The sequence below is a fragment of the Nerophis ophidion genome, linkage group LG16, assembly GCF_033978795.1.
Source record: "Nerophis ophidion isolate RoL-2023_Sa linkage group LG16, RoL_Noph_v1.0, whole genome shotgun sequence".
NCBI classification, from domain to species: domain Eukaryota; kingdom Metazoa; phylum Chordata; class Actinopteri; order Syngnathiformes; family Syngnathidae; genus Nerophis; species Nerophis ophidion.
Window position 1 is genome coordinate 6,072,612 of NC_084626.1, and position 27,769 is coordinate 6,100,380.

The window sequence follows — 27,769 nt, forward strand, 5'->3', positions numbered from 1 at the left end:
TCTCACTTCCCAACCAACGTTTAATACAAATGCAAGCAGCTGTAATGCTTGGCAGGAGTGGACACAAACAAAACCAACCTTCAATATTAGTTCTACATACATTAGTTTCAAAACATAGCTACATGCGTAATAAAAGGGCATGAAATATAGATGAATTTGACAGAGATGGGATACATACATTAATAACGAGAGCTGCCTTTCTATGAATTTAGAAGGCACTACTCTGGAAGTGAATATTCCATGGAGTGCTGCGTAGATGTATCCGAAATGTTCCTATTGCAAAAAGAATAAAGGCATATTCATTTCTGTCCGTGGTGACATTTGTCGAAAATTATATTGCTGTTCTTTTAGACAAAATAAATCAAAAGGAAAAACGTTCTTCCAATTCAAGAAACTTTAGGCACTTGTTTCAATGGAAAAACTCTTCCTGACACCAAGATGCATACAGGCTTTCCTGCATTCACAATCATATTTTACTCTCAGAAAATGAAAATATATTGCAACTTTAATCTAATGTCTTCAAAATAGAAGGACATAAGCACTCAGCCCATGTGTATAAATAAGTTAAGGCATTAAGTGGCATGATCAACTCTTAACAGCACTGTTTTGAAATTAGGCAGAATGTATATACAGTATATACAGTACAGGCCAAAAGTTTAGACACATCTTCTCATTTCAATGCGTTTTCTTTCATTTTAAGACTATTTACTATGTAGATTGTCACTGAAGGCATCAAAACGATGACATCTGTGAAGTGAAAACCATTTCCTCTTGAAGCTCATCCAGAGAATGCCAAAAATGTGCAAAGCAGTAATCAGAGCAAAGGGTGGTTATTTTGAAGAAATTACAATATAAAACAAGTTTTCCATTATGTCACCTAACTCCACGTGTTCATTCTTAGTTTTGATGCCTTCAGTGACAATCTACAATGTAAATTGTCATGAAAATAATTAAAAAAATTGAATGAGAAGGTGTATCCAAACTTTTGGGCTGTACCGAATATTTTTAATGACTGGAACAATTCAGATGTTGAACATTGCTCCAGTGATAACCAGAACAGTCTCAAAGAAAACGTTACGTATTTCTAAAGGCACATCTAAACTTTGCACACACACATTGTTGGCAAATAAAATATTGAACACAATTTTCAGAGGACTTCACAACGATACATCTTATTGCTTGTCCAATGGTTACCAATGCTTGTATGTAAAAAGGCAAGTCAGCGTTCAACACGTGACACTGGTTGAGTTTGGGTTCAATTAATTAGCTGCGTGTGTCTTTGGTATGTGGCTTGACACTAAATCTGGTATAGTGTAGTAATGCCGGTAAGACCGGTACTTAGCAGTTATTCCTTACAGAGGCACATAGGCGTGCATGCACAATGAGGACAAGAAATGATAGCCCGCTTGCCTTTTCAGGGAGAAAATATGGAACAAAGAAGCCACTAATCATGTGACTTCTGCCTCTAAAACATCAGTGATGCGTGTTGCTCATCTCTTCTTCCTTCCTCCTGTGCCTGGCAGTGTTTTACGATCTTGACCAAACTGAAAATGAAGGGAAAAAGTCAATAAATATTACAGACATTATTGTTTAAATTGTTTCATTTTATGTCAAACATGCATACAAAAAAAGTACAATGTGATGCATCACATATTTCCAGTTGTTTCATTACAGCACACCCAAAGAGGAGCAAAAAGAAGCAAAGCTTATTTAACCCCACCCCTTTTCATATCGTTTTTATCTTATTTCTTTGTTCTCTGTTGAATCAATTAATGAGAAAAATAAAATTAATATACAATAAGTAAACAAATATTAAAAACAGGCATAAATATTAAGACTTTTCAATACGTCTAATGAAATATACTCAATAATTAGAAGTTAAATGAATAAATAGTTAAGTAATTTATGGTTCACCTCAAAGCTGAATAACAGTACTACATTTTTTATAGAAGATTCAAGATGTTTATATATATATATATATATATATATATATATATATATATATATATATATATATATATATATATATATATATATATTTTAGGGGTGTAGCGGTACGTGTATTTGTATTGAACCGTTTCGGCACGGGGGTTCCGGTTCGGTTCGGAGGTGTACTAAACGATTTTCCACACGAACATATGAAGTAGCCGCCTAAGCTAAAGTCTTAACAATCTGCTCCGCTCTGTTCTGCCTCTGTCTCCTACACAGCACCCAGCATTGTGCAACCGACACAACCATCTGATTGGTTACATATATAGCGGTAACAGCAAATCAGCAGTGCGTATTCAGAGCGCATGTAGTCAGCGCTTCAGCGTCGAGCAGATAGGTGTTTAGCAGGTGAGCAGTGGACTCTTCCCAAATTATAATAAACACCTCCCAGTCAACGTTGTAGATAACATTCTAGAAACAAACTGCAGCTCAGCTCGCTCGCAGTCCTGGCTTGAGGTGAAGGCTAATTAACTTTTAGCGTAACATTAGCTCATTTTGCGGTGTGTGTGTGTGTGTTGTTTTGTATGCTAGTGATATAATAATCATAAAGCCTACATGAACTCCATTCTGTTCAGGGATGAATAGTCTCTCCTATTGCTATTGTACAATTTTTTTCAGCTATAGTTACATTAATCATTAGTAATGGAGCAGCCTAGTTTTGAATGGCAGGGTCCCTGCTATCATATTTTGATAACAATATAATAATATAACATTAACATAATAAAAATCAACTTCAGGCTTCCCAAATGCTGTAATAAATTAAGCATGATGAGTTGAACATGTGTCAGCATGTGGCCCCACATTTAACTCTTTTTTTCAAACGCTTATGTACAGTAAGTCATTAATTTGACTTAATCACTTAGTAAATATTGACTTACTAAGACAAAATAATGTCATACTTAGTATCTCAGGTAACTAGGACTGTTTTGTGTTTTGTTTTTACTTTACGGAAAAAATATTGAGATATATATCGTATATTGCCATTCAGCATACGGAGCGGAAAACACAACCAAAAATTGTAGGTTTCTTCATTCAATGAAGCTGGCCTACTTCACCAGAGTCTGTAGTCTATTGCCCCCCCCAGGCAGCGATAAGATGGAAACGTGATGGTGGTGACAGGCCAAATGACACTGTTCCTTACACCCACCCAACCCCTTCCCTGTCCGTCCGCCTGTCCCGGGTGACGCCTACTTCCCCCTGGAGAGACACCACCTTAACTAACAAATATTCTGGGGGAAACACTGTTTTATTTATTTATATATATATATATACTGTATAAACACACACATATGTATATATATATATATATATATATATATATATACATATATATATATATACACACACATACATGCATATATATATATATATATATATATATATATATTAGGGGTGTAACGGTACGGGTATTTGTATTGAACCGTTTCAGTACAGGGATTTCGGTACGGTGAGGAGTTGTAACGAAAGAGTTTCCAGACGGACATATTAAGTAGCATAAACAATACTCAAAATGCCGGACATTTGAGGCGTTTAAGAAATTCTGCCCTGACAGCCCCGCAGAAGAGGACATGTCCGGTGAAAAGAGGACGTATGGTCTGTCTATCCTAGCACGATCGCTGCTAGCACCGGACATGTCCTCTTTTGCTAGCATGCTAGCAGCAACCAGGCTAGGATAGCCTGACCTTACGTCCTCTTTTCACCGGGCATGTCCTCTTTTGCGGAACTGTCAGGGCAGAGTTTCTTAAATGCCTCAAATGTCCGGCACTTTGAGTTATGGTTGAGTGTATTAACAATGTACGTTCAGGGTTAAGAAGGGGTTAAAAACAAAACACATTGTGCGCGCAATAGCAGCATTCGTGAGAGAGGGGCAGAGAGAGAGAGAGAGTTATGATAAACGCGCATACGTCTCCAGGCTCTGCTTTTTATCCTTTGATTTATCAGATTTATTTTTTTATTATCAATAGCAGGGGTGTCAAAAGTGTGCCCGGCACATTCTAAAAATACTATTAAAATAAAAACATAACAAAAGCGAAATAAAAAAGCTTGAAGGTTAAATGTAATTTACAAAAAGTTGCAATGTTGACTAATAAAACAAAGCTGTTTTTTTTTCTTTCAAACTGTTATTGTTCGAAACATAATATTGAATCAAAATTAATGTTATTATGAATTATTGACCTATCCAAGGTTCCCATTACTTCACATCAAATATTCCACTAAGAAAAATATTTTTGGTGGAAGATTTTGCAAATTTGGTAAATAAATAACCCCAAAAATTATATTTTGTTTGTTTTCTTACTGTACCAAAAATGAACCGAACCGTGACCTATAAACCGAAGTACGTACCGAACCAAAATTTTTGTGTACCGTTACACCCTTAATATATATACATATGAGTGTGAATGTTGTCTGTCTATCTGTGTTGGCCCTGCGATGAGGTGGCGACTTGTCCAGGGTGTAACCCGCCTTCCGCCTGATTGTAGCTAAGATAGGCCCCGGCGCCAGCGCCCCCCGCGACCCCAAAAGGGAATAAGCGGTAGAAATGGATGGATGGATGGATATATATATATATATATATATATATATATATATATATATATATATATATATATATATATATATATATATATATATATATATACACAGGGGCTTCACGGTGGCAGAGGGGTTAGTGCGTCTGCCTCACAATACGAAGTTCCTGCAGTCGTGGGTTCAAATCCAGGCTCGGGATCTTTCTGTGTGGAGTTTGCATGTTCTCCCCGTGAATGCGTGGGTTCCCTCCGGGTACTCCGGCTTCCTCCCACTTCCAAAGACATGCACCTGGGGATAGGTTGATTGGCAACACTAAATTGGCCCTAGTGTGTGAATGTGAGTGTGAATGTTGTCTGTCTATCTGTGTTGGCCCTGCGATGAGGTGGCGACTTGTCCAGGGTGTACCCTGCCTTCCGCCCGATTGTAGCTGAGATAGGCGCCAGCGCCCCCCGCGACCCCGAAAGGGAATAAGCGGTAGAAAATGGATGGATATATATACACATATACATGATATATATATATACATACACACATGCAAATATATTAAATATTATTATTGTAGGGCCAAAAATTGTGCGTAGTAAAGTAGTTTGTTGGTGAAGAAAAGATACTATTGATTGACTACAGAATATATGGGTTATACTTGTATAGCGCTTTTCTACCTTTGAGGTACTCAAAGCGCTTTGAAACTATTTCCACATTCACACACTGATGACAAGATATAGTCACACTTGGGCTAGTCAATCCTATAATCGTTTTTGTTAAAAGCATGTGGGTTGCTAGGTGTTTATTTGTTCATAGAACGCATACAGAACAATGAACAGTGAAAATATTTGATTGCAACATAAAGCACGGTATGTATTAGCACACACATAATGTATAAGCACATTATGTCAGCTAAGATTTGATGGAAATTATGGGACATTTCCATACAATCCGTCATGGTTTTTTGCCAGTTTTTCTTATCTTTGATTTAATGTCCCATCTAATAAATAAACAAAAACTAAAACAAGTCGTACGACGTGCTGCCATAAACAACATGCTGACTAAGCGTGCTATGAGCCTGAGTACAGACATCATCCTCAAGCTGAGTTCATGGAAAAACGGAAAAACACAGTCCCATTCATCAACACGCTTCGCTTGAACAGTGTTTGTTTACATGTTACTTACTGATAATGATGATCACGATGATCAGCAAGACAGCGATCAGGATGGCCCACATCTGAAGTGGACAGAACAACGTTACTTTATGTAATACAGTGTATACAGTTGGCCCGCTGTAAAAAAAATAAAAATAACAAATATGTACTGCTAATGTTAAGTGGAGGTAACAATGTAACATTTAATTAAAATCGTGTGTTCTGGTACCTTGCAATTCTTCCACCAGTACTTCCTTTTGAGCTTGGCAGCACTGGTCTCAAACTGGGAAGCTCCAGCCTGCAGTGCATCTGCTCGGTCGTCCAGTTCAGACAATTTCTGGTCCCGTTCCAGCACTTTGTCCACATTTACACGCATTATATCCACCACCTGATCGTAAAACACCACTTGATTAGTTGCTTGGGACACAAACAATCAAAAGTCCACAAGCACTTAGAGGGGACTTAGGATGATATTTCACTTTCCTGACTTATAAATGTTGGAACGTCGGATACTCAGTGTTAAACGAGGCCAAGGCGACAAATCATAAAGTTAATACATAAAACCTATATTTATTAGGAGAGACTTCTGATAATATCGGCCTGCAGCTAATGTTTTATATATTATCGGCTGATAAATGCTTTAAAATGTAATATCGGAAATTATCAGAATCGGTTTCAAAAAGTAAAATTAATAACTTTTTAAAACGCAGCTGTACCGAACGGTACATATCCGGTAAAACTCGGACATAGGGGGAAGTACAGAGCAGGTGCGTCTGCCAGTCAGCAGCCCCTCCCTTATCCTCTCTCACACACTGACGACACTTGATGTCTTCATCAAACCGGTGCATAACAACAACAAGTGACTGACTCACTACACCATGTCTATGGTTTGGGATTATTTTAAAGTCTGTCTGATGGAAAAAAAACTGGCAATTTGCAATGACTGCAAAAAGTTGGTTATGCGAGGAGGAACCAAGACCTCTTCCTTTAAAACGAGCAATTAGATCTCCCACCTCTTCAATAATCATAAGGAGATACGCGATGAATACAAGCGGAAGATGGATGAAAAGCAAACACCGGAAAAAAGTAGGACCACAAGGTTGTCGCTTAAAGACTCCGCCGAGAAAAAAGAAAAATACAACAAAAACTATCCCAAGGCGAAAGCCCATGCAATATCGCAAAACCTACGGTGGAGTTTGGTGTGGCTGGTCTGCCCTGCAAGGCACACATATTGCAGCTTGCAATTAACAGAGGTGCCCTGTCTTAACGCAGCATATCAGAAGCTCTGGCTGACTGGTAGGCCACTTCAAGCACTCACCACTCGCTTGCACCACATTTTTTACTCGTACAATTACGTTAGAGCAGTGGTCCCCAACCTTTTTGTATCCGCGGACCGGTCAACGCTTAATAATTTGTCCCGCGGCCCGGGGGTGGTCCTTTTTTTTTTTCTTTTTTCTTCTTTGTCATGAAAAAGGGAGGTGTTTGTGGTTGGTGCACTAATTGTAAGTGTATATTGTGTTTTTTATGTTGATTTAATAAAAAAAATCCAAAAAAAATCTGGTTGGGGTCCACTGCGTTAGAGCATGGCAGATTGAGCCGAGTTTATAATTTCTGTTATACAGTATACCAGGCAGTCCTGCACTAAAGGAGGACTGTTAGTGTTTACTTTATTACTCTAGTATACTCTGGACTGAAGCTGTGTGCCTTCTTTGTTTTTGTAGCTGTTGTTATGAGGAATGTTTAAAAAAAAAATAATAATAATGTACTTTGTGAAAGTCAAAGTATAGTATTTCCCATAGTTGTAATGGGTATCAGGATTATCTCAGGGAGAGCATGTCCCAAATTCCAAGATATTTTGAGGCATGTTAAAAAAAAATGCACATTGTGACTTCAAAAATAAATATAGCAGTTATTTTTTCCATAACTGGAGTTGTAGTGTTTCTCTTATTTTGGAAAACTTTCTTTTTGATTGAATGATTAAAACTTTTATTAGTAGATTGCACAGTACAGTACATATTCAGTACAATTGACCACTAAATGTTAACACCCGAATACGTTTTTCAACTTGTTTAAGTCGAGGTCCATGTTAATCAATTCACAGTAAAGTTACCTGTACATTGTTTAATGCATCCAGCGAGGCACAAAATTAGGCAAAATAATGTGTTAATTCCACGACTGTATTTATCGGTAACGGTTTGATATCGGAATCGGTAGTTAAGAGTTGAACAATATCGGATAACGGCAAAAAAGCCATTATCGAACATCTCTAATGATAACCTTTACAAAAAAAGTTACAAGAGTTTATCTTGGCTGCCGACGTATGTAAGTAAGTGCAAGAATGGCCTAAAAAACATTATTGAAAATAGGGCTGGGCAATAAATATATCTATATACTTAATATATCGCGGGTTTGTCTATATATCGTGATATTCGAGTAAACATTCTCACGCAGTTGCTTTTAGCTGCGGGCATTACACTACGGGCTTTTCTCGCTCTTTCTTGTTTGTCCTTCTCACAGAGACATAAAACAAGTGCACCTTCTTACATACGCCACATACGTGCAACGTCGCGGAGCAGAGAGGTAGCAGCATGGGTAACGTTAGCTGTGGTGCGAGCGGTAATACGAGAGAAAGAAGGTGCGAATCTGGTAATAATTAAAGGAAGAATTAATTCCCAAGAAGAACAGCAGGTGGGTCCATCGTCTGGCGGTGGTTTGGCTGCAAGTGGGAAAATGTCGAACAGACAACCATAATTTATCAAGTATGGGGCAAAAGCATTGCTACAAAAAGTAGCATTACTGTTAATATGTAGCATCATTTGAAAAGTCACCTGCTAGAGAATGAAGAGTGCTTTCTCCGCATGTCAACATCTCCATTCGGTGCCACACCAACAAAATGCGGAGGCAACCATTTCCACATCAACACCGTATGAATAGTCAACAACATAAGGAGATGTCTGCAGTTGCCTACCATTTTCTATTGAAATATCTTGTGTGACATCATGCACAAAAGTGCACTTCATTTGTTTTAAACTATTGTAGTGGCGTTCTGTACACAAAGTCATTTAGTGTTGTTTTGATATGTCATCTTAGTGACATCATGCACAAAAGTGCAATAGCTTGTTTTAAAATGTCTCTGACAATCTTTCACTTTCTGTTTTAAATGACATAAATGTTTGTGCCACTGCTTAATAACTGTTTAATAAATACAGTTTTGGTCAAATGACTAAGTTGTGATTTCCGCCTCTGCATGAAAGTTTAAAATGAGCAGTATGAACAAGAATGTTTTAATGTAGAACCATAGAATCATCATACTGCTGTGATTATATGCATCAAGTGTTCATTCAAGGCTAAGGCAAAATATTGCGTTATATCTCGTGTATCGTGACATGGCCTAAAAAATATCGGGATACCAAAAAAAGGCCATATTTTTTCATTTTTTTTTAAATCGAGTTTTTAAAATTAGTAATCAATTTACAATCAGATAAAAAATCGTTAATTCGGCACACTTAGCGCAAAACACCTACGAGCATCGATCGGAGAGTGGGCAGGCGTACTTAATTTCGTGATCGTAGAATGTATGTGCTGTTTAAGAAGTTTATTTTCGACAGGGCCTTATAAAAATTGAGGTTGTATATATCGTCAAGTTATATATTTAACAGTTTACATTGTTTTGCAAATACGTTCTGATACTTTAAACTCTGCATGTAAACATCTTCGTTCGGTGCCACACCCACAAAAAGCCCAAGCAACCATTTCCAGATCAACACCGTATGAAAAAAATAGTCAACAACAGAAGGAGATAACGTCCGTAGGAACCTACTACAGAACAAAGGACTAAACTTCTATAAGCAAACTAAACGAAAGTTTAGTTTGCTTATAGATTTCCCCCATGCGAATGTTCCAACCAGCCGTTCTGCCAAAGCCCGTGTGGTAGGACCTCATCCCCCTCAGGTTGTCCCAGGTCACCCCTGAGCCCCTCTTGACCACAGCCACAGCAAAGTAGGAGGCCGATGCTTCAGGTTTGCTGCACATTACTTCATTGTACTGCTCCACCATGGCTGGAACCAGACCACACTTCCTAGCTGAAAACACCTCCCCTCCATCAACGGCCATTGCATCTCATATGCAGCTCATTTTTATTTCACAGTTTTTGAAAAATCTTGTGTGACATCATGCACTAAAGTGCACTTTATTTGTTTTAAACTATTGTATTGGCGTTCTGTACAAAAAGTGCACTTTAATTTAGTGTTGTTTTGATATGTCATCTTAGTGACATCATGCACAAAAGTGCACTCATAGCTTGTTTTAAAATGTCTCTGATAATCCTGCACTTTCTGTTTTGGAAATGACATGAATGTTTGTGTCACTGCTTAATAACTGTATAATAAATACCGTTTGGTAAATTGACTTAGTTGTGACTTCCCTCTGCATGAAAGTTTAAAATTAGCATATATTAATGCAGTATGAACAAGAATGTTTTAATGTAGACAAGTAGAATCATCATACTGCTGTGATTATATGCATCAAGTGTTAATTTAAGGCTAAGGCAAAATATCGAGATATATATCGTGTATCGTGATATGGCCAAAAAATATCGAGATATTAAAAAAAAGCCACATCACCCAGCTGTAAGCCAAACATACAATCTTTCATCCATTATAGAGTGGAAATATATTCTGTATGTTCTCTATAATAACAGTTATTCAGAACACAATCAGCACAGACACATAACAATAACATGTTGGTCAAAGGCCAGACCAGTCTTTGTGTATGTGTGTGTCAAGACAGCATTATCAGAAAGTACACCAAGCCACCGACATGTTCCACTGATCCACAAACCATTTTACTATAGCCACCCCCTCAGACAGAGCAGGAGTGTGCAGAGCAGCGTGCAAGTATTACATAACCATGTACAGTGATTATATAAACTTCCTGCAACCAATTGCCTTCGCTGTGGACATAAGGTTCTGTGTGGGCGGGGCTTAACTCAGCAGAACCACCTGGAAAAAGGGGAACCTTAAAGATTCGCTTTCATATGATGATGCAAGCTGCAAATTTAAAGAAAAGGGCACATTTTTGTATATCTTTTCTCCTCTCTCAGACATAAGTCTGCCACACAATATTGTCAAGCATGTGCACAGACATGTGAGCCTTGTTTGAGAGCAACTATTTTCTCGAAGTGGTGATTCATGAGAGTGATGCCAGGGGTTATGCAATACTCTGCTTGAGACACACATCAAGGAACAATGACTCATAGTGTTGCTCAGTCGAGAGAGTCAGGGGGGGCCGGGAGGGACGATCAATACTGGGGTTTGTGCACCGACGTCGCTTTCCCCAAACAAAACTGGGAGAAAACAGTGCAATTAATAGGTGAACATTTGTATAATGCAGCAGAGCAAGTAACAGTGTAATCTAAAAATATGATGTTAGTTGTAGGTAGGGCCGGGCGATATGGCCTTTTATTCATATCTCGATATTTTTAGGCCATGTCACGATATACGATATATATCTCCATATTTTACCTTAGCCTTGAATGAACACTTGATGCATATAATCACAGCAGTATGATGATTCTATGTGTCTACATTAAAACATTCTTGTTCTTACTGGATTAATATATGCTTATTTTAAACTTTCATGCAGAGAGGGGAATCACAACTAACTCAATTTACCAAAACTGTATTTATTAACCAGTTATTAAGCAGTGGAACAAACATTCATGTAATTTCCATAACAGTAAGTGCAAGATTGTCGGATATTTTAAAACAAGCTATTAGTGCACTTTTCTGCATGATGTCACTAAGATGACATATCAAAACTAAACTAAATTACAGTGCAGTTTTTGTACAGAACGCCACCACAATAGTTTAAAACAAATACAGTGCACTTTTGTGCATGACGTCACACAAGATATTTCAATAACTGTCAAATAAAAATGAGCTGCACAATAAGAAATCAAATGGTAGGTTCCTGCGGACGTTATCTCTTTCTGTTGTTGACTATTTTTTTCATACGGTGTAGATCTGGAAAAGTTGTTACGGCATTTTGTTGGTGTGGCACTGAACAGAGATGCTGACATGCAAAGTTTCAAGCACTCCTTATTCTCTAGCGGGTGACTTTTCAAATGATGCTACATTAGCAGTGGTGCTACTTTTTGTAGCAATGCTTTTGCTGCATAATTGTTCAACATCTTCCCGCTTGAAACCAAACCTTTGCCAGGCGATGGCAAAGGTTGTTTTTCTTGGGAATTAATTCTTCCTTAATTTGTTACCAGATTTAATTTGTTACCTTCACTCTCTCCTATTGCCACCCGCAACACTCCGCTAGCATCAAAGCTAACGTTACCATGTTGCTACCTGTCTGCTGCGCAGGAGCGTGTGACGTTGCACACGTGATGTATGTAAGAAGGTGCGCTTGTTTTAAGTCTCTGTGAGAAGGAGAGACAAGAAAGTGTGGGAAACGCATGCAGTATAATGCCCGCAGCAAAAAGCAACTGCGTGAGAACGTATATTCGAATATCACGATATAGTCATTTTCTATATCCCACAGAAACAAACCCGAGATAAATCGAGTACATCAATATATCTCCCAGCCCTAGTTGTAGGGCTATGAATATTGGATTTTACCTCAACTCCAAACACCAAAGGTTGACGTTGAAAGCCAGCATGTAACTCTGAAGTTACATAATTCGTTGCGAGATACTGGTCAACCTCACATGTTCATATTTCAAAACAATTGTTCCCATATGTCCAATCACTGTTATGCCTGCCCGCTGACATTGTTGTAACTGGAGCACAAAAGATAAAATTATGGCCACCACTAGCAGAGAAGTTGGAAAACAGCTTAAAGGGGAACCACACTTTTTTTTTGGATCGTTCACAATCATTATGAGAGACAGGAACACATTTTTTGGGGTGGATGGGTGTTGAAAAACCCTATCACTATAAAAAATGCTTAAACGATGCGGCTAATAGGAGTCACTGTTGTAGCCTTCAAAGTCTCTAAACTACTTCTAAACCCCCCATCAACATTTTATATACACACAAGTATATATATATATATATATATGTGTATATGTATATATATATATATATATATATATATATATATATATATATATATATATATATATATATAATGTAGTAACAGACACTTTCATAAAAACATGTAATATGTACAATATACACACTGCAAGTTTATATATAATGTAGTAACAGACACCTTTATATCAATATGTAATATGTACAATACACACACTGCAAGTATATGTATAATGTAGTAACAGACACCTTCATAAAAACATGTAATATGTACAATATACACATTACAAGTATTTATATAATGTAGTTAATCATACCTTCATAACAATATGTCCATCCATCCATCCATTTTCTACCGCTTTTTCCCTTTTTTGGGGTCGCGGGGGGCGCTGGCGCCTATCTCAGCTACAATCGGGCGGAAGGCGGGGTACACCCTGGACAAGTCGCCACCTCATCGCAGGGCCAACACAGATAGACAGACAACATTCACACTCACATTCACACACTAGGGCCCATTTAGTGTTGCCAATCAACCTATCCCCAGGTGCATGTCTTTGGAAGTGGGAGGAAGCCGGAGTACCCGGAGGGAACCCACGCATTCACGGGGAGAACATGCAAACTCCACACAGAAAGATCCCGAGCCTGGATTTGAACCCAGGACTGCAGGACCTTCGTATTGTGAGGCAGACGCACTAACCCCTCTGCCACCGTGAAGCCCCATAACAATATGTAATATGTATAATATACACAATGCAAGTATATACATAATGTAGTAACAGACACCTTTAAAACAATATATATGTACAATATACACAATGTAAGTATAAATACAATGTAGTAACAGACACCTTCATAAAAATATGTAATATTTACAATATACACACTGCAAGTATATATATATAATGTAGTAACAGACACCTTCATAACAATATGTAATATGTTCTATATACACATGGCTAGCTGTGTACAAACAAAACATGAAATAATACATTACAGATAATGTAATATGATTTTTGTATCAGTCTGGACAATGTTGGTTCCAGACAAGCGATAGAAAAATGGATGGATGAATTGAGAATGTTTCAAGTAGCTTTTTAGCTTACTTGTATTCCTGTGTTGATTTATTATTATTTTTTTGTTAATTTCCTGTGCGTTGAGACGAGATCGGCTGGCTCTGTGTCGCCTTGGAAATGCGAAAAACCGAAGTGCCGCGCTTCGCTTTGCAGAACGCAGACTTTGCCAAAGAGGTTGTGTTTTTGCCAGGGTTCTTTTGTCGGTTTGTTAAGCAACATAATTCAAACAGCTATGCACAGATTTAAAGTCCAAAAAAACCTATTCCTTTTGTCTACGACGAGTACGAGCACACTTCACTTCCTGCTTACGGCATTTCATGCCCCCACCTTGCCGTTCCCACGGTGCGCAGAGGACTCTGTGAAATGTAGTTTATTTACAGACCCAGCCAACGTTAAAACCGTCACTTGTCACGGTATTTTTGAGAAGTCTTTGAAACCAAAATACTGCGGTATTTAAAATACCGTTACATTAGGGCTGGGTGATATAGCCTTTTATTAATATCTCGCTATTTTTAGGCCATGTCAAGATACACGATATATATCTCGATATTTTGCCTTACAAAGTGCAAGATTGTCAGAGACATTTCAAAACAAGCTATGTGTGCACTTTTGTGCATGATCTCACTAAGATGACATATTAAAACAACACTACATTAAAGTGCACTTTTTGTACAGAACGCCACTACAATAGTTTAAAACATATAGAGTGCATTTTTTTGCATGATGTCACACAAAATATTTCAATAACTGATGAGGTGGCGACTTGTCCAGACTCCAGGGTGTACCCCGCCTTCCGCCCGATAGCTGAGATAGGCACCAGTTCCCATGTCAAATAAAAATGCGCTGCATAGTAGGAAATCAAATAGTGTATGTCCTTCGCTACGTGGTAGGTTCCTGCGGACGTTAGCTCCTTCTTTTTCAGACTATTTTTTTAATATGGTGTTGATGTAGAAAGCTTGGGCATTTTGTTGGGTGTGACACTGGCTGAGATGTTGACATGCGGAGTTTCAAGCACTATTCATTCTTTAGTGAGTGACTTTTCAAATGGTGCTACAAATTAACAGTGTGCTGCTACTTTTTGTAGCAACGCTTTTGACGCATGCTTGTAAAACATCTCACTTGAAGCCAAACCACCGCCAAACGTGCTGTTTTTCTTGGGAATTAATTGTTCCTTCATTTGTTACCAGATTCGCACCTTCTTTCTCTCGTATTACCACTAGCACCGCTCCGCTAGCACCATTGCTAACGTTACCCATGTCGCTACCTCTCTGCTCGGCGAAGGCGTGTGACGGTGCGCGCGCGTCAGTATATGACGTATGTAAGAAGGTGCGCTTGTTTTAAGTCTCTGTGAGAAGCAATGACAAGAAAGTGTGAGAAACGCCTGTAGTGTAATGCCCACAGGTAAAAGCGACTGCGTGAGGACATATACTCGTACATCACGATATAGCCATTTTCTATATCGCACAGAGACAAACACACGATATATCGAGTATATCGAGATATTGCCCAGCCCTACATTACATCTTCGAAAGTGTTGCGTTTCGTAACTGGTAACTTAAAAGAAACGTCTTATAGTTAGGCCTGGGTGATAACAAATTTTGCTTGACGATATATTGACTTACAAATGATTGCTGATAAACAATATCATTGTCAACTTTATTTTGAGACCAAATTAACTATTGATGTAATAATGATACATAATAATTGTGTTGTCCTGAAGTCAATTGGTAATATTATTTACATAATTACTTGATAATATTTTGTATTATTGACTGCAATTCTTTAATTTGGAGCTAAAGTTGTTTATATTTATTGTACGCTATAATCGGTAAACAGCAGTTAGATGATGTCACTTCCGCTAAATTACTTCCTGTTGGTTGACTTTCGGTATTCGTTCGAAAGCAAATCATGCATGTCGCGGTCTTCTCTCGTAATTTCTGTTGCCATCCTACACAAAGCGGCAAAGAAGCAATGCCTTAAGTTGTCTTTAATAAGTTAACAACTTGTCAGACACTTTAAAAAAGTGTAATAGTGCCGATATGTTGGATATAATTGTCGAATTGGATACAATGTGTTCAAGTCATTCGGGTAGACGGGAGTCTCCCTCTGCTGGACATTTTTGGACATTACCGTTACATTTTATATGTCATTGTAGACAAATACGTACAGAGGCAATAAGTGTGTTTGTGTCTCTTTGTTCTTTTCAGTTTTTCACCATCTTGTCTATGAAGAATTGTCAAAAGTAAATGGTCAAGCTTACAACGACGTTTTCTTCATTGACTCCGGTTTGGCTTGGTGTTGAGTTGGCGTTTTTTACACGTCTCACGAGAACACTAAAATAATAATGCAAGTAAATCCTTTCAAATGTGTATTGGTCGTATATTTTAACACTGTAATTAGAATATAAACAAACGTTTAACTCTCCAGTTTATTAAAAACAAATATTAAAATAAAATATATCAACTTTGCACTTAAATAAAAATCACAACCAAAAGCAAAACAATATGTTTTGTCTCTGTGAAAAGTGGGGTGGCGAACCCTCAAATAGACACAACAAAAACAATAAATAAAATGTCTGAATGAAGTAATTGCGATCAAAGCAATCACAGTTTTCCAATATTTTGTGGTATTGTTGAATGCGCTCAATAAGTATTTCCAAAAAGAACCCTAAAAGTTTATTTTTATAACTAAAAAAACACCACACAATATAGTTTATTGGCAAAAGAAAGTAAATAAAAGCCATATTTATTTGTGTGTCTTTAAATATGTTCGTCTTCTTTCAAAAGTTTTACATTATTTTTTTTAATAAATGCATTTGGGGCGATCGTTTTTTTTTTAATTCGGGTTTATGTGAGGTCACGTAAGTTGACCTGTTGAACAGACATTGGTTGATATCGATTACTTTGTGCAACGACAGCACAGCCGTCATGTCCAATGTGAATACTGTATCGTAGTTGTTTAGACAGCAATGTGTTTAAACAAGTTTCAATTGATGGTACAACATTTCTCAGTGGGAAAAGACGTAAACGTTTCTTGGTATGACGTTTTTTAATGGCAAACGACGTAAACGTCTCTCGTTTTCATGTTAGCATTTAAGCTAGCTAGCAAGCTAACGCTAATCCTTCTATAAGTTTCTCAAACTGCAATTATCAATCACAGTTTTTCAGTCTTTTTGATTTTTATACGATAATATTAACTGTAGGAGCCTAAATGATCTTTAAGTTAATTTACATTTTATGGAAGGTGCTTTGAAGGAACTCTCCTGAAGGAATCAATAAAGTACTATCTATATATCTATCTTATTCAGCCAAAAGGGGACTATTTACATTATTTAAATAATACAAAATTGTATACATTGCATGCTTAGAATATTTATAAGGTACACTTTATTTGTAAGTATTACATTTGTCTGAATAATTTGATGACTTACTATTTTATATTGCTCTGGGACGGTATGACTCGATTGGTAGAGTGGCCGTGCCAGCAACTTGAGGGTTCCAGGTTCGATTCCCGCTTCCGCCATCCTAATCACTGCTGTTGTGCTCCCAGTGCCACCCACACTGGTTTGAATGTAACTTAGATATTGGATTTCACTATGTAAAGCGCTTTGAGTCACTAGGGAAAAGTGCTATAAAAAAATACTTCACTTTAATACAGTGAAGATTACATAACTGCTTAATTGCATATATGGCGGAAGGACCTGTGTGGTAATATGGTTTTGGACACAATGTATTGTGGGTAATGGCAGTCAGGTATGGTGAATCGAGCCACACTGTTTTTTGATCTCACTCTAACTCTTTCTTACCTTTACTTTTTCTAACTCTTTCTTACTGTAACAAACTCGCTTTATTTTTCCATTCATTTGTTCCCACATCGTTATTGTTTTACGTTTTTGAATAATTAAGTTCACAAGTAAACGATACAAAACGAAGAGGAGCGTCTGGAGTTTTATTTTTTTGGTGCCGCAGCAAGCAGAGCAGGAGAAAGTAGAGGAGCTTGTCAAACTAAGGCTTCATTAGGAATCTACAGATAGATGGATAGATAGATAGATAGATAGATAGATAGATAGATAGATAGATGGATAGATAGATAGATAGATAGATGGATAGATAGATAGATAGATGGATAGATAGATAGCACTTTATTGATTCCTTTAGGAGAGTTCCTTCAGGAAAATTAAAATTCCAGCAGCAGTGTACAGAGTTGAGATAAATTTAAAAAAAAACTAAAGAGTAAATATTGGGGGTTTAAATGGAAACAAAATAGAGAAATATTACAATAAGAATAAAAAATATAAAGCAACAATGGGAATAAAAATATAACAGTAAAATAAGAATGTAACAAGGGAAAGTAGGCAGTAGTGACCATGTTATGAAAACGTATTGCACTGTTATTGTTTTGCATCCCCTGTCATCCTTGTACCCCCCCGCCCCAGAGAGGAGTTGTACAGTCTAATGGCGTGTGGGACAAAGGAGTTTTTGAGTCTATTAGTCCTGCACTTAGGATGAAGCAGTCTAGCACTGAACAGGCTCCTCTGGCTACTGGTAACGCTATGCAGAGGGTGACTGGCATCATCCAGGATGCTCACTCGTTTGTCAACAGTCCTCTTCTCTGCCACCGTCACCAATGAGTCCAGTTTCATTCCGATTGTAGAACCGGCCCGCCTGATCAGTTTCTCAAGTCTGGAGCTGTCCTTCTTAGATATACTGCCCCCCCAGCACACTACCATGTAGAACAGAACACTGGCAACCACAGACTGGTGGTACATCCACAATAGTTTTTTGCAGATGTTGAAGGAGTGCAGCCTCCTGAGGAAGAACAGCCTGGTCTGTCCTTTCTTGTACTGGTGGTCCGTGTTAACAGTCCAGTCCAGCTTATTGTCCACCCAAACCCAGGGGTACTTGAATGAGTCTGTACCTCAACTCCCTCGATCACAATAGGTTGTGACTGTGGACTCGACCTCCCAAAGTCAATGACCAGCTCCTTGGTCTTTGACGGATTGGGCTGCAAGAGGTTCGTGTGGCACCAGACAACAAAGTCCCTCACCAGGTTCCGAAACTACTCCTCTTTGCCACTAACGTTAGGGAGTTTTACAGCGGTTATCAATTTTAGCGTCCATGTGCATGTAGAACTAATGTCGGCAGCTGCTGATAAGAGTCACTGCTCTGCCTCTTGCAGCCGTAACAACGCGTGAATAAGGTGATTTTCAAGGCTGGAATAGTTATATACTTCATTTTCATTTATTGTTCGATTAATTGACTTATCGGATATACAGGATTACTATTCAGTACACTAGTGATACTTTGTTTACTACAAAAAGGGAAACTTTGACCTGTTAGACAAGGTTTTTTCTTTAGGCCCACCAAAGGATGGCTTCCCAAAGACATGTCTTTTGTAGGCAAATGTCTGATTGAATGCTAAAACGGAATGGAATTTTATATTTTTTATTACTGAATGAGACACCCATAATGTACATGGCAATAAAGAATGTGGGGTTTACAATATTAACTATGAACTAGAAAACACTGAATATTGACAACATGTGAACGTCACACCCCCTCCCCTCTCCATTGACATATTTTACAATCAAGCGAAACGCAACAAAAATAGCAAAATATGAATGCGAAGGGTAAAAAAAAACCCCACCTACAATTTAATATATAGGATCCGTCAATAAGCTTTAGAACTTTGTAGTAAAAATCTCATTCCTCGTCTGTACCTGACACCCGGCTGGCTGCTCTGGAAACACCCAGTGGAAACGCTCCCCACCCACACTGCTTGGTGCCTAGTAGAGATGCGCGGTTTGCGGTCTCATCTGCGGAGTCCGCGGATAAACCGCGGGTCGGGCGGGTGACATGACGAAAAAATAGATTTTAATTAGATTCGGGCGGGGGCGGTTGAACCATCCGGAAATATTTGATATACATGGTTCTGGGATCGGTATCCTTTACCATTCAAAGAGCCATTTAAGACCCGTGTCACAAAGCGAAGAAGACAATAGGACACGCTAATATTCTCTAGAATGACTGCCGGCAATCACCCAGTTAATAAGTATTAGGACTTGCTATAAAGCCATTGGCTTTGTCGCCTTCTACAGCATTTACGATCTGCTTGTCAGTCCAGCAACATGCTGTGTGTGGCTTCCGCAGCAACATGCACACAACTGCAAGGCATACTGAGTGACACAGAGTACACTAATGGTTGTGTTATAAACAATTTTAATACTTAGTAATATGCGCCACGCTGTGAAGCCACACCAAACAAAATTGACACACTAATTTCGAGAGAACATCCTCCCAGTAACACAAGATAAACGCAACACAACAAATACCCAGAATCCTTTGTATCCATGAAACTCCTGACTATTTTATACACCCCGCTAGCAGCAAACAATTATTTGAAAATCTCTGGCGGGCCAGATTGAAAAGATTAACAGGCAACATGCGGCCCACGGGCCTCAATTTGCCATGGTCCGGCCCAAAACCACTGTGTTCGGCAAATTATCCCTTAGGCCTTTGGAGGCGCAATTACCACATTTTTCGGATTATAATTTGCTCCGTAGTACAAGTCACACCGCCCGAAAATGCATAATAAAAAAGGGAAAAAAACATATATAAGTCGCAATAGAGCAGTGGTTCTCAAATGGGGGTACCCTGTGGGTAGTTGAAGGTATGCCAAGGGGTACGTGAGATTCTTTTAAAATATTCTAAAAATAGCAACAATTAAAAAATCCTTTATAATTACATTTATTGAAGAATACTTCAACAAAATATGAATGTAAGTTCATATACTGTGAAAAGAAATGCAACAATGCAATATTCAGTGTTGACAGCTAGATTTTTGGTGGATATGTTCCATAAATATTGATGTTAAAGATTTTTTTTTTTTTTGAAGAAATGTTTAGAATTAAGTTAATGAATCCGGATGGATCTCTTTTACAATCCTCAAAGAGGGCACTTAAGTTGATGATTACTTCTATGTGTAGAAATCTTTATTTATAATTGATTCACTTGTTTATTTTTCAACAAGTTTTTAGTTATTTTTATATCTTTTTTTCCAAATAGTTCAAGAAAGACCACTACAAATGAGCAATATTTTCCACTGTTGTACAATTTAATGAATCAGAAACTGTGGACATAGTGCTGTATTTTACTTCTTTATCTCTTTTTTTCAACCATAAATGCTCTTATTAGGGGGTACTTGAATTAAGAAAATGTCCACAGGGGGTACATCACTGAAAAAAGGTTGAGAACCACTGAAGTAAAGTATAAGTCTAATTTTTTGGGAAATTTATTTGAGAAAATCTAACACCAAGAATAGACAATTGAAAGGCAATTTAAAATAAATAAAGAATAGTGAATAACAGGCTGAATATATGAACGTCATATGACGCATAAATAACGAACTGAGAATGTGCCTGGTATGTTAACGTAACATATTATAGTAAGAGTCACTCAAATAACTATTACATATAAAACATGCTATACGTTTACCAAACAATTTCTCATTCCTAATCGCTAAATCCAATGAAATCTTCTTCCTTGGTGTTGCTTCTAAACAACTCTGCCAACTCCAAAGATAAAAAACGCGCCGCTTCCTCTTCTATCGGTACGTCAGAGTCATCGTCAGTTGCAGTTCCAATTATTCCAGCCTTTCTGAATGCAGACAGGATGGTTTCGGTTGCTGATATCAGCCTAGTCTCTTACGTGAATGAGATGAATAATATAATTAGATATTTTACGTTAATGTGTTAATAATTTCACACATAAATCGCTCCAGAGTATAAATCGCTCCAGAGTATAAATCGCACCCCCGGCCAAACTATGAAAAAAACTGCAACTTCTAATCCGAAAAATACGGGCACACCTGTGCTGGACCAATAAGTTATTGTACCTCGTCAACTTGGGCCTGAGTCTGGTGCAAACGTTTGTTGCTAGGCACTCCACCGGCACCCTCTGGAACTGAGCCTGACCTGGAAAGACATGGGAGAAATTATAATGAATACACAGTGTTATCCCTACCATGTTATTATGAGAGTATCTACAGAAGGTGAAGTATTTTTTTTTTAAACAAAAGTAATAATTAAAACAATTGGCTTAAATTCCATCAATCCATTTTCTACCGCTTGTCCCTCTCGGGGTGGCTGGAGTTTACTTCATGATAGCATCTCATTTCTATCTGTACTTCGTCATGCCGTTAGTCTTTCATGTACTCTATGTATTACCAAATAGCGATCACATTCATTACTAAATTTTATTGATTTTTTGGAAATTGTAGGTCATTTGGAATCTCAGCTTTTAAAAGGAACAGCTAAACGAACAAAATAGTTATGGTTGAAAACAACAAAAGGAGACGACAAACTTGTATTCTTGGTGATCTGCATCAATTTAGTAACGTGTCATCAAAGAATAACAACACATTTCTTTCTATATGCATAATAACAAAAACGCTAATATTAAAAAAAATGGATAGATGTTGATAGTCCAACTCATACTGACTGGTATACACAAGCTATGGAGATGATATCATAGAAAAATCTGGATTAGATTAGATAATAATGAGTCACGTATTGTAATATGGGATCCATTATTTAAATGTTTTAACTATTAAATGAACCTAAAATATTATTTTGGACACAATGTGTTGTCAAGCTTATGAGATGCGACATAAGTGTTAGCCACTATTGTTCATTTTTTTATTGTTTTGATTAAATTTTTTACAAATGGCTGTGATGATAATGTAAATGAAGGGTTTTTAATCACTGTTATGGTGGAATTCTTATTAATATTGATACTATTCATTTTTGTTTGACTACTTTGGATTGTTTTGTTTCAGGTTTGTGTGTCCTCTCAATTACTCTTTTGATTGCTATTCTGATGCTGCTGGGCCCGGTTTGGTTTTGGAATTGTAACTGCATTAATATGGTATTATTGCGTATTATTTTGTTGGACTGATTGCTAAAAATAAAAAAAGCAACGGCTGTTGTTACTAAAGGTAACTGTGGAGTTGCTATTGCAATATAGTAATTCTATGACTTAGCGCTGCTGTGCTTTATTAAATTGCATTTTATTTTTTTTACTTTACAAATCTAACTAGGAATAGAAAATCAACCAATAGAAACTTTTTTAGAGCCGGCACTTTCCAGGAAAAAGTTTTGTGTATGGTTACTTGAAATGGACGATACAAACTATATACATTTAGAGCTTTTAATGTTATCACTATATTGTAATAAATGCATGTTAATGACAACACATTCTAGCTGCAAACGAATGCGTCCTAAACTGAATGTAGCATTATTGCTAACGGCTAATGTCCCTCCACAGTGCAAAAGACATGTCTTCGTCAGCAATTTAGGCCTCCATGGTAGCAAATACACTATGTTTCTTGCAGGTATCATTATCACTGAAAAACGAGGAATAGCTAAACATGCTACAAATATGCTAGCCGCAAGCTACAGCTCCTGAATATAAACAAAGGTTGGTGGATTCATACACAAACTGTAACGATACAAAGTAGAGTATCAGTATAAGGTCAATACTATAATGGTTTAATCGATATTTTTTTTAAATATCAAAAAATATTTTGCCTTTTTGTTATTGTCTGCAAATTCAGGAAATACATTTCTGGAAAAAGGAGGACTTTTAAGCCCCAAAACCAAAGGATTTAAAGATGTCATATTATGATTTTTTTTCTATGCCAGAATTATGTTGCTGAATTTCCCCCAGGGATCAATGAAGTACTTTCTCTTCTATTCTATTCTATGTATACCCTACTTTGTATTACAAACTGAAACAGCGTAGGATGCATGTGCATGTACGAGCCAGTTTGCCTTGCAAGAGGACAAAGAAAAAAGGAACTTGTTGACTACAAATTTGGACTAGAACGGCGGACTTGCGTAATGCACCTACTGAGTGGCCTAGTGGTTAGATTGTCCGTCCTGAGATCGGTAGGTTGTGAGTTCAAACCCCGGCCGAGTCATACCAAAGACTAAAAAATGGGACCCATTACCTCCCTGCTTGGCACTCAGCATCAAGGGTTGGAATTGGAGGTTTAAATCACCTGCTGCCCACTGCTCCCCTCACCTCCCAGGGGGTGGAACAAGGGGATGGGTCAAATGTAGACGACAAAATTCACCACATCTCGTGTGTGTGTGTGACGATCATCGGTACTTTAACTTTGGCTAAACCTCTACTATAAACTTTATGAAGGGCTAGGCGAATTAAGGTGCTTTATAGTGATTAATATTAATAATAATTTATACTTTTTAGGACTCATATAAGCCGGCCAATAAATACAGTAAAACAATTTCCAATTTAACAAAGGTGCTATTTATCTGTGGAGAAGGTATCTGGTAGCCAGGTGGTAAAACAATCGCAGCAAAAAAGCGATATCGACCGATATGAAATGCATATCGGGATAGTTTTCAAACCCAACTGGAACTCCCGAAGAAAACTACTTTTTACCATTATGTGTGCCTAACTTTGAGATCAAATAGTCCTAAAATTTGGCATAATAATGTGTTAATTAAATGACTGCATATATCGAAAATGGTAATTAAGCCTTGGACGATATCGTAATATCGGCAAAAAAGCAATATCGACCGATATGAAATGCATATCGCGATAGTTTTCAAGCCCTACTGGAACTCCCGAAGAAAACTACTTTTTAACCATGTTACCATTATGTGTGCCTAACTTTGAGATCAAATAGTCCTAAAATTAGGCATAATAATGTGTTAATTCCACGACTGCATATATCGGAACCGGTAATTAAGCGTTGGACAATATCATAACATGGGCAACAAAGCGATATCGACCGATATGAAATGTATATCGTGATAGTTTTCAAGCCCTACTGGAACTCCTGAGAAAACTACTTTTTAACCATGTTACCATTATGTGTGCCTAACTTTGAGATCAAATAGTCCTAAAATTACGCATAATAATGTGTTAATTCCAAAACTGCAAGTATCGGAATTGGTAATTAAGCGTTGCACGATATCGTAATATCGACCGATATGAAATGCATAACGTGATGGTTTTCAAGCCCTACTGGAACTCCAGAAAAAAACAACTTTTTAACCATGTTACCATTATGTGTGCCTAACTTTGAGATCAAATAGTCCTAAAATTCCGCATAATAATGTGTTAATTCCACGACTGCATGTATCGGAATCGGTAATTAAGCGTTGGACAATATCGTAATTTCGGCAAAAAAGCGATATGGACCGATATGAAATGCATATCGTGATAGTTTTCAAGCCCTACTGGAACTCCAGAAGAAAACTACTTTTTAACCATGTTACCATTATGTGTGCCTAACTTTGAGATCAAATAGTCCTAAAATCAGGCATGATAATGTGTTAATTCCACGACTGCATATATCGGAATCGGTAATTAAGCGTTGGACAATATCGTAATATCGGCAAAAAAGCGATATCGACCGATATGAAATGCATATCGTGATAGTTTTCAAGCCCTACTGGAACTCCTGAAGAAAACTACTTTTTAACCATGTTACCATTATGTGTGCCTAACTTTGAGATCAAATTGTCCTAAAATTAGGCATGATAATGTGTTAATTCCACGACTGCATATTTTCGAATCGGTAATTAAGCGTTGGACAATATCGTAATATCGGCAGAAAAGCGATATCGACCGATATGAAATGCATATCGTGATAGTTTTCAAGTCCTACTGGAACTCCCGAAGAAAACTACTTTTTAACCATGTTACCATTATGTGTGCCTAACTTTTAGATCAAATAGTCCTAAAATTAGGCATATTAATGTGTTAATTCCACGACTGCATATATCAGAATCGGTAATTAAGCGTTGGACGATATCATAATATCGGCAAAAAGAGATATCGACCGATATGAAATGCATATCGTGATAGTTTTCAAGCCCTACTGGAACTCCCGAAGAAAACTACTTTGTAACCATGTTACCATTATGTGTGCCTAACTTTGAGATCAAATAGTCCTAAAATTTGGCATAATAATGTGTTAATTCCACGACTGCATATATCGGAATCGGCATAAAGCGTTGGACGATATCATAATATCGGCAAAAAAGCGATATCGACCGATTTGAAATGCATATTGTGATAGTTTTCAAGCCCTACTGGAAGTCCCGAAGAAAACTACTTTTTAACCATGTTACCATTATGTGTGCCTAACTTTGAGATCAAATAGTCTTAAAATTAGGCATGATAATGTGTTGATTCCACGACTGCATGTATCGAAATCCGTAATTAAGCCTTGGACGATATCGTAATATCGGCAAAAAAGCGATATCGACCGATATGAAATGCATATCGTGATAGTTTTCAAGCCCTATTGGAACTCCCGAAGAAAACTACTTTTTAACCATGTTACCATTATGTGTGCCTAACTTTGAGATCAAATAGTCCTAAAATTAGGCATAATAATGTGTTAATTCCACGACTGCATATATCGGAATCGGCATAAAGCGTTGGACGATATCGTAATATCGGCCAAAAAGCGATATCGACCGATATGAAATGCATATTGTGATAGTTTTCAAGCCCTACTGGAAGTCCCGAAGAAAACTACTTTTTAACCATGTTACCATTATGTGTGCCTAACTTTGAGATCAAATAGTCTTAAAATTAGGCATGATAATGTGTTAATTCCATGACTGCATATATCGTAATCGGTAATTAAGCGTTGGACGATATCGTAATATCGGCAAAAAAGCGATATAGACCGATATGAAATGCATATCTTGATAGTTTTCAAGCCCTATTGGAACTCCCGAAGAAAACTACTTTTTAACCATGTTACCATTATGTGTGCCTAACTTTGAGATCAAATAGTCCTAAAATTAGGCATACTAATGTGTTAATTCCACGACTGCATATATCAGAATCGGTAATTAAGCATTGGACGATATCGTAATATCGGCAATAAAGCGATATCGACCGATATGAAATGCATATCGTGATTGTTTTCAAGCCCTACTGGAACTCCGGAAGAAAACTACTTTTTAACCATGTTACCATTATGTGTGCCTAACTTTGAGATCAAATAGTCCTAAAGTCATGATTATAATCGCATTAAACAAAAAAAAAAAAAAACGATTCAGCCTGAGTTGAATCAGAGACGTTTGATGATAGCAACAGTAGCAAATCGGTTAGCTCCTCGGGGATGCTAAAAGGCACGAAGTTATCAGACGTCACGTCAGTTGTTGTTGACATTAATAATGAAAATAAGAAAAAATAAGTTACATGATGAATATGAAGTTCAATGGCTCAAACCAGCTAAAGTAGCACAAACTTTCGGGCACTTGCTTGATTTGACGTATTAGCACTTGTTGCATGCTAACAGCTAAGTTTGGGCGTATGCTTTGTTACGTTTTTATTCATACAACTACTATGAGGGGTGTTCTTCCAACGTTTAACCCTCCAAACTGAACTCCCGACTAATGTTGTGTATGCATAGAACAAATATAAACTTACATTGTGAAGTGAAAAGTTTCTTTATCGTGAACCGGATGCTTCTTCGACTCTAGCGAGAGTTCCAACCCGTAACAGTTATGCTGCGTTGCAGTTCAACGGAAAATCAGAGCTTCGAGGTTCGCTAAATTAATCATAAAAAAAAATAAAAATACAGCCCGCTCAGTTATCCGGAATAAAATGATTTAACCTTTGAATATAGCCTGTGGAAAATTGTAAAAAAGTTTGCTTGAAACTGTTTGTTCTAAGCGTGATATGTGGTGTGGTTTGGTTTTGATGGCATTTGTTTTTTGCTTCTATGATTAAAGCTATAAACTCTTAGGTGCATTTGATGCAAGTAAAACGTGCTTTTTTTTTTGCAACCAACAAACCATTTTTACGAAAATTATTGTTTATATGACGTTACTAAAGTTGCATGTTCGCGTGGAAGTCAATTTTACACACAGTACCTGAACGCCACACAAGTTGTGTGACATTCTTCCGCCACGTACAAATGAATAAAGACAATACAAAAAAAATAT

The 27,769-nt window shown here is 37.5% G+C and overlaps 1 protein-coding gene across 1 annotated transcript; it reads right to left on the minus strand.

Annotated features, from left to right (window-relative positions):
* Positions 1 to 27,398, minus strand: vamp3 (vesicle-associated membrane protein 3 (cellubrevin)). Its single transcript, XM_061922642.1, has 5 exons — positions 27,252 to 27,398; positions 21,664 to 21,742; positions 5,887 to 6,045; positions 5,689 to 5,740; positions 1 to 1,544 (listed from the first exon to the last, which is right to left on the minus strand). Coding segments are annotated over exons 1-5 (309 nt in total). The 5' UTR covers positions 27,254 to 27,398; the 3' UTR covers positions 1 to 1,527.
* Positions 27,399 to 27,769: the final 371 nt, after the last annotated feature.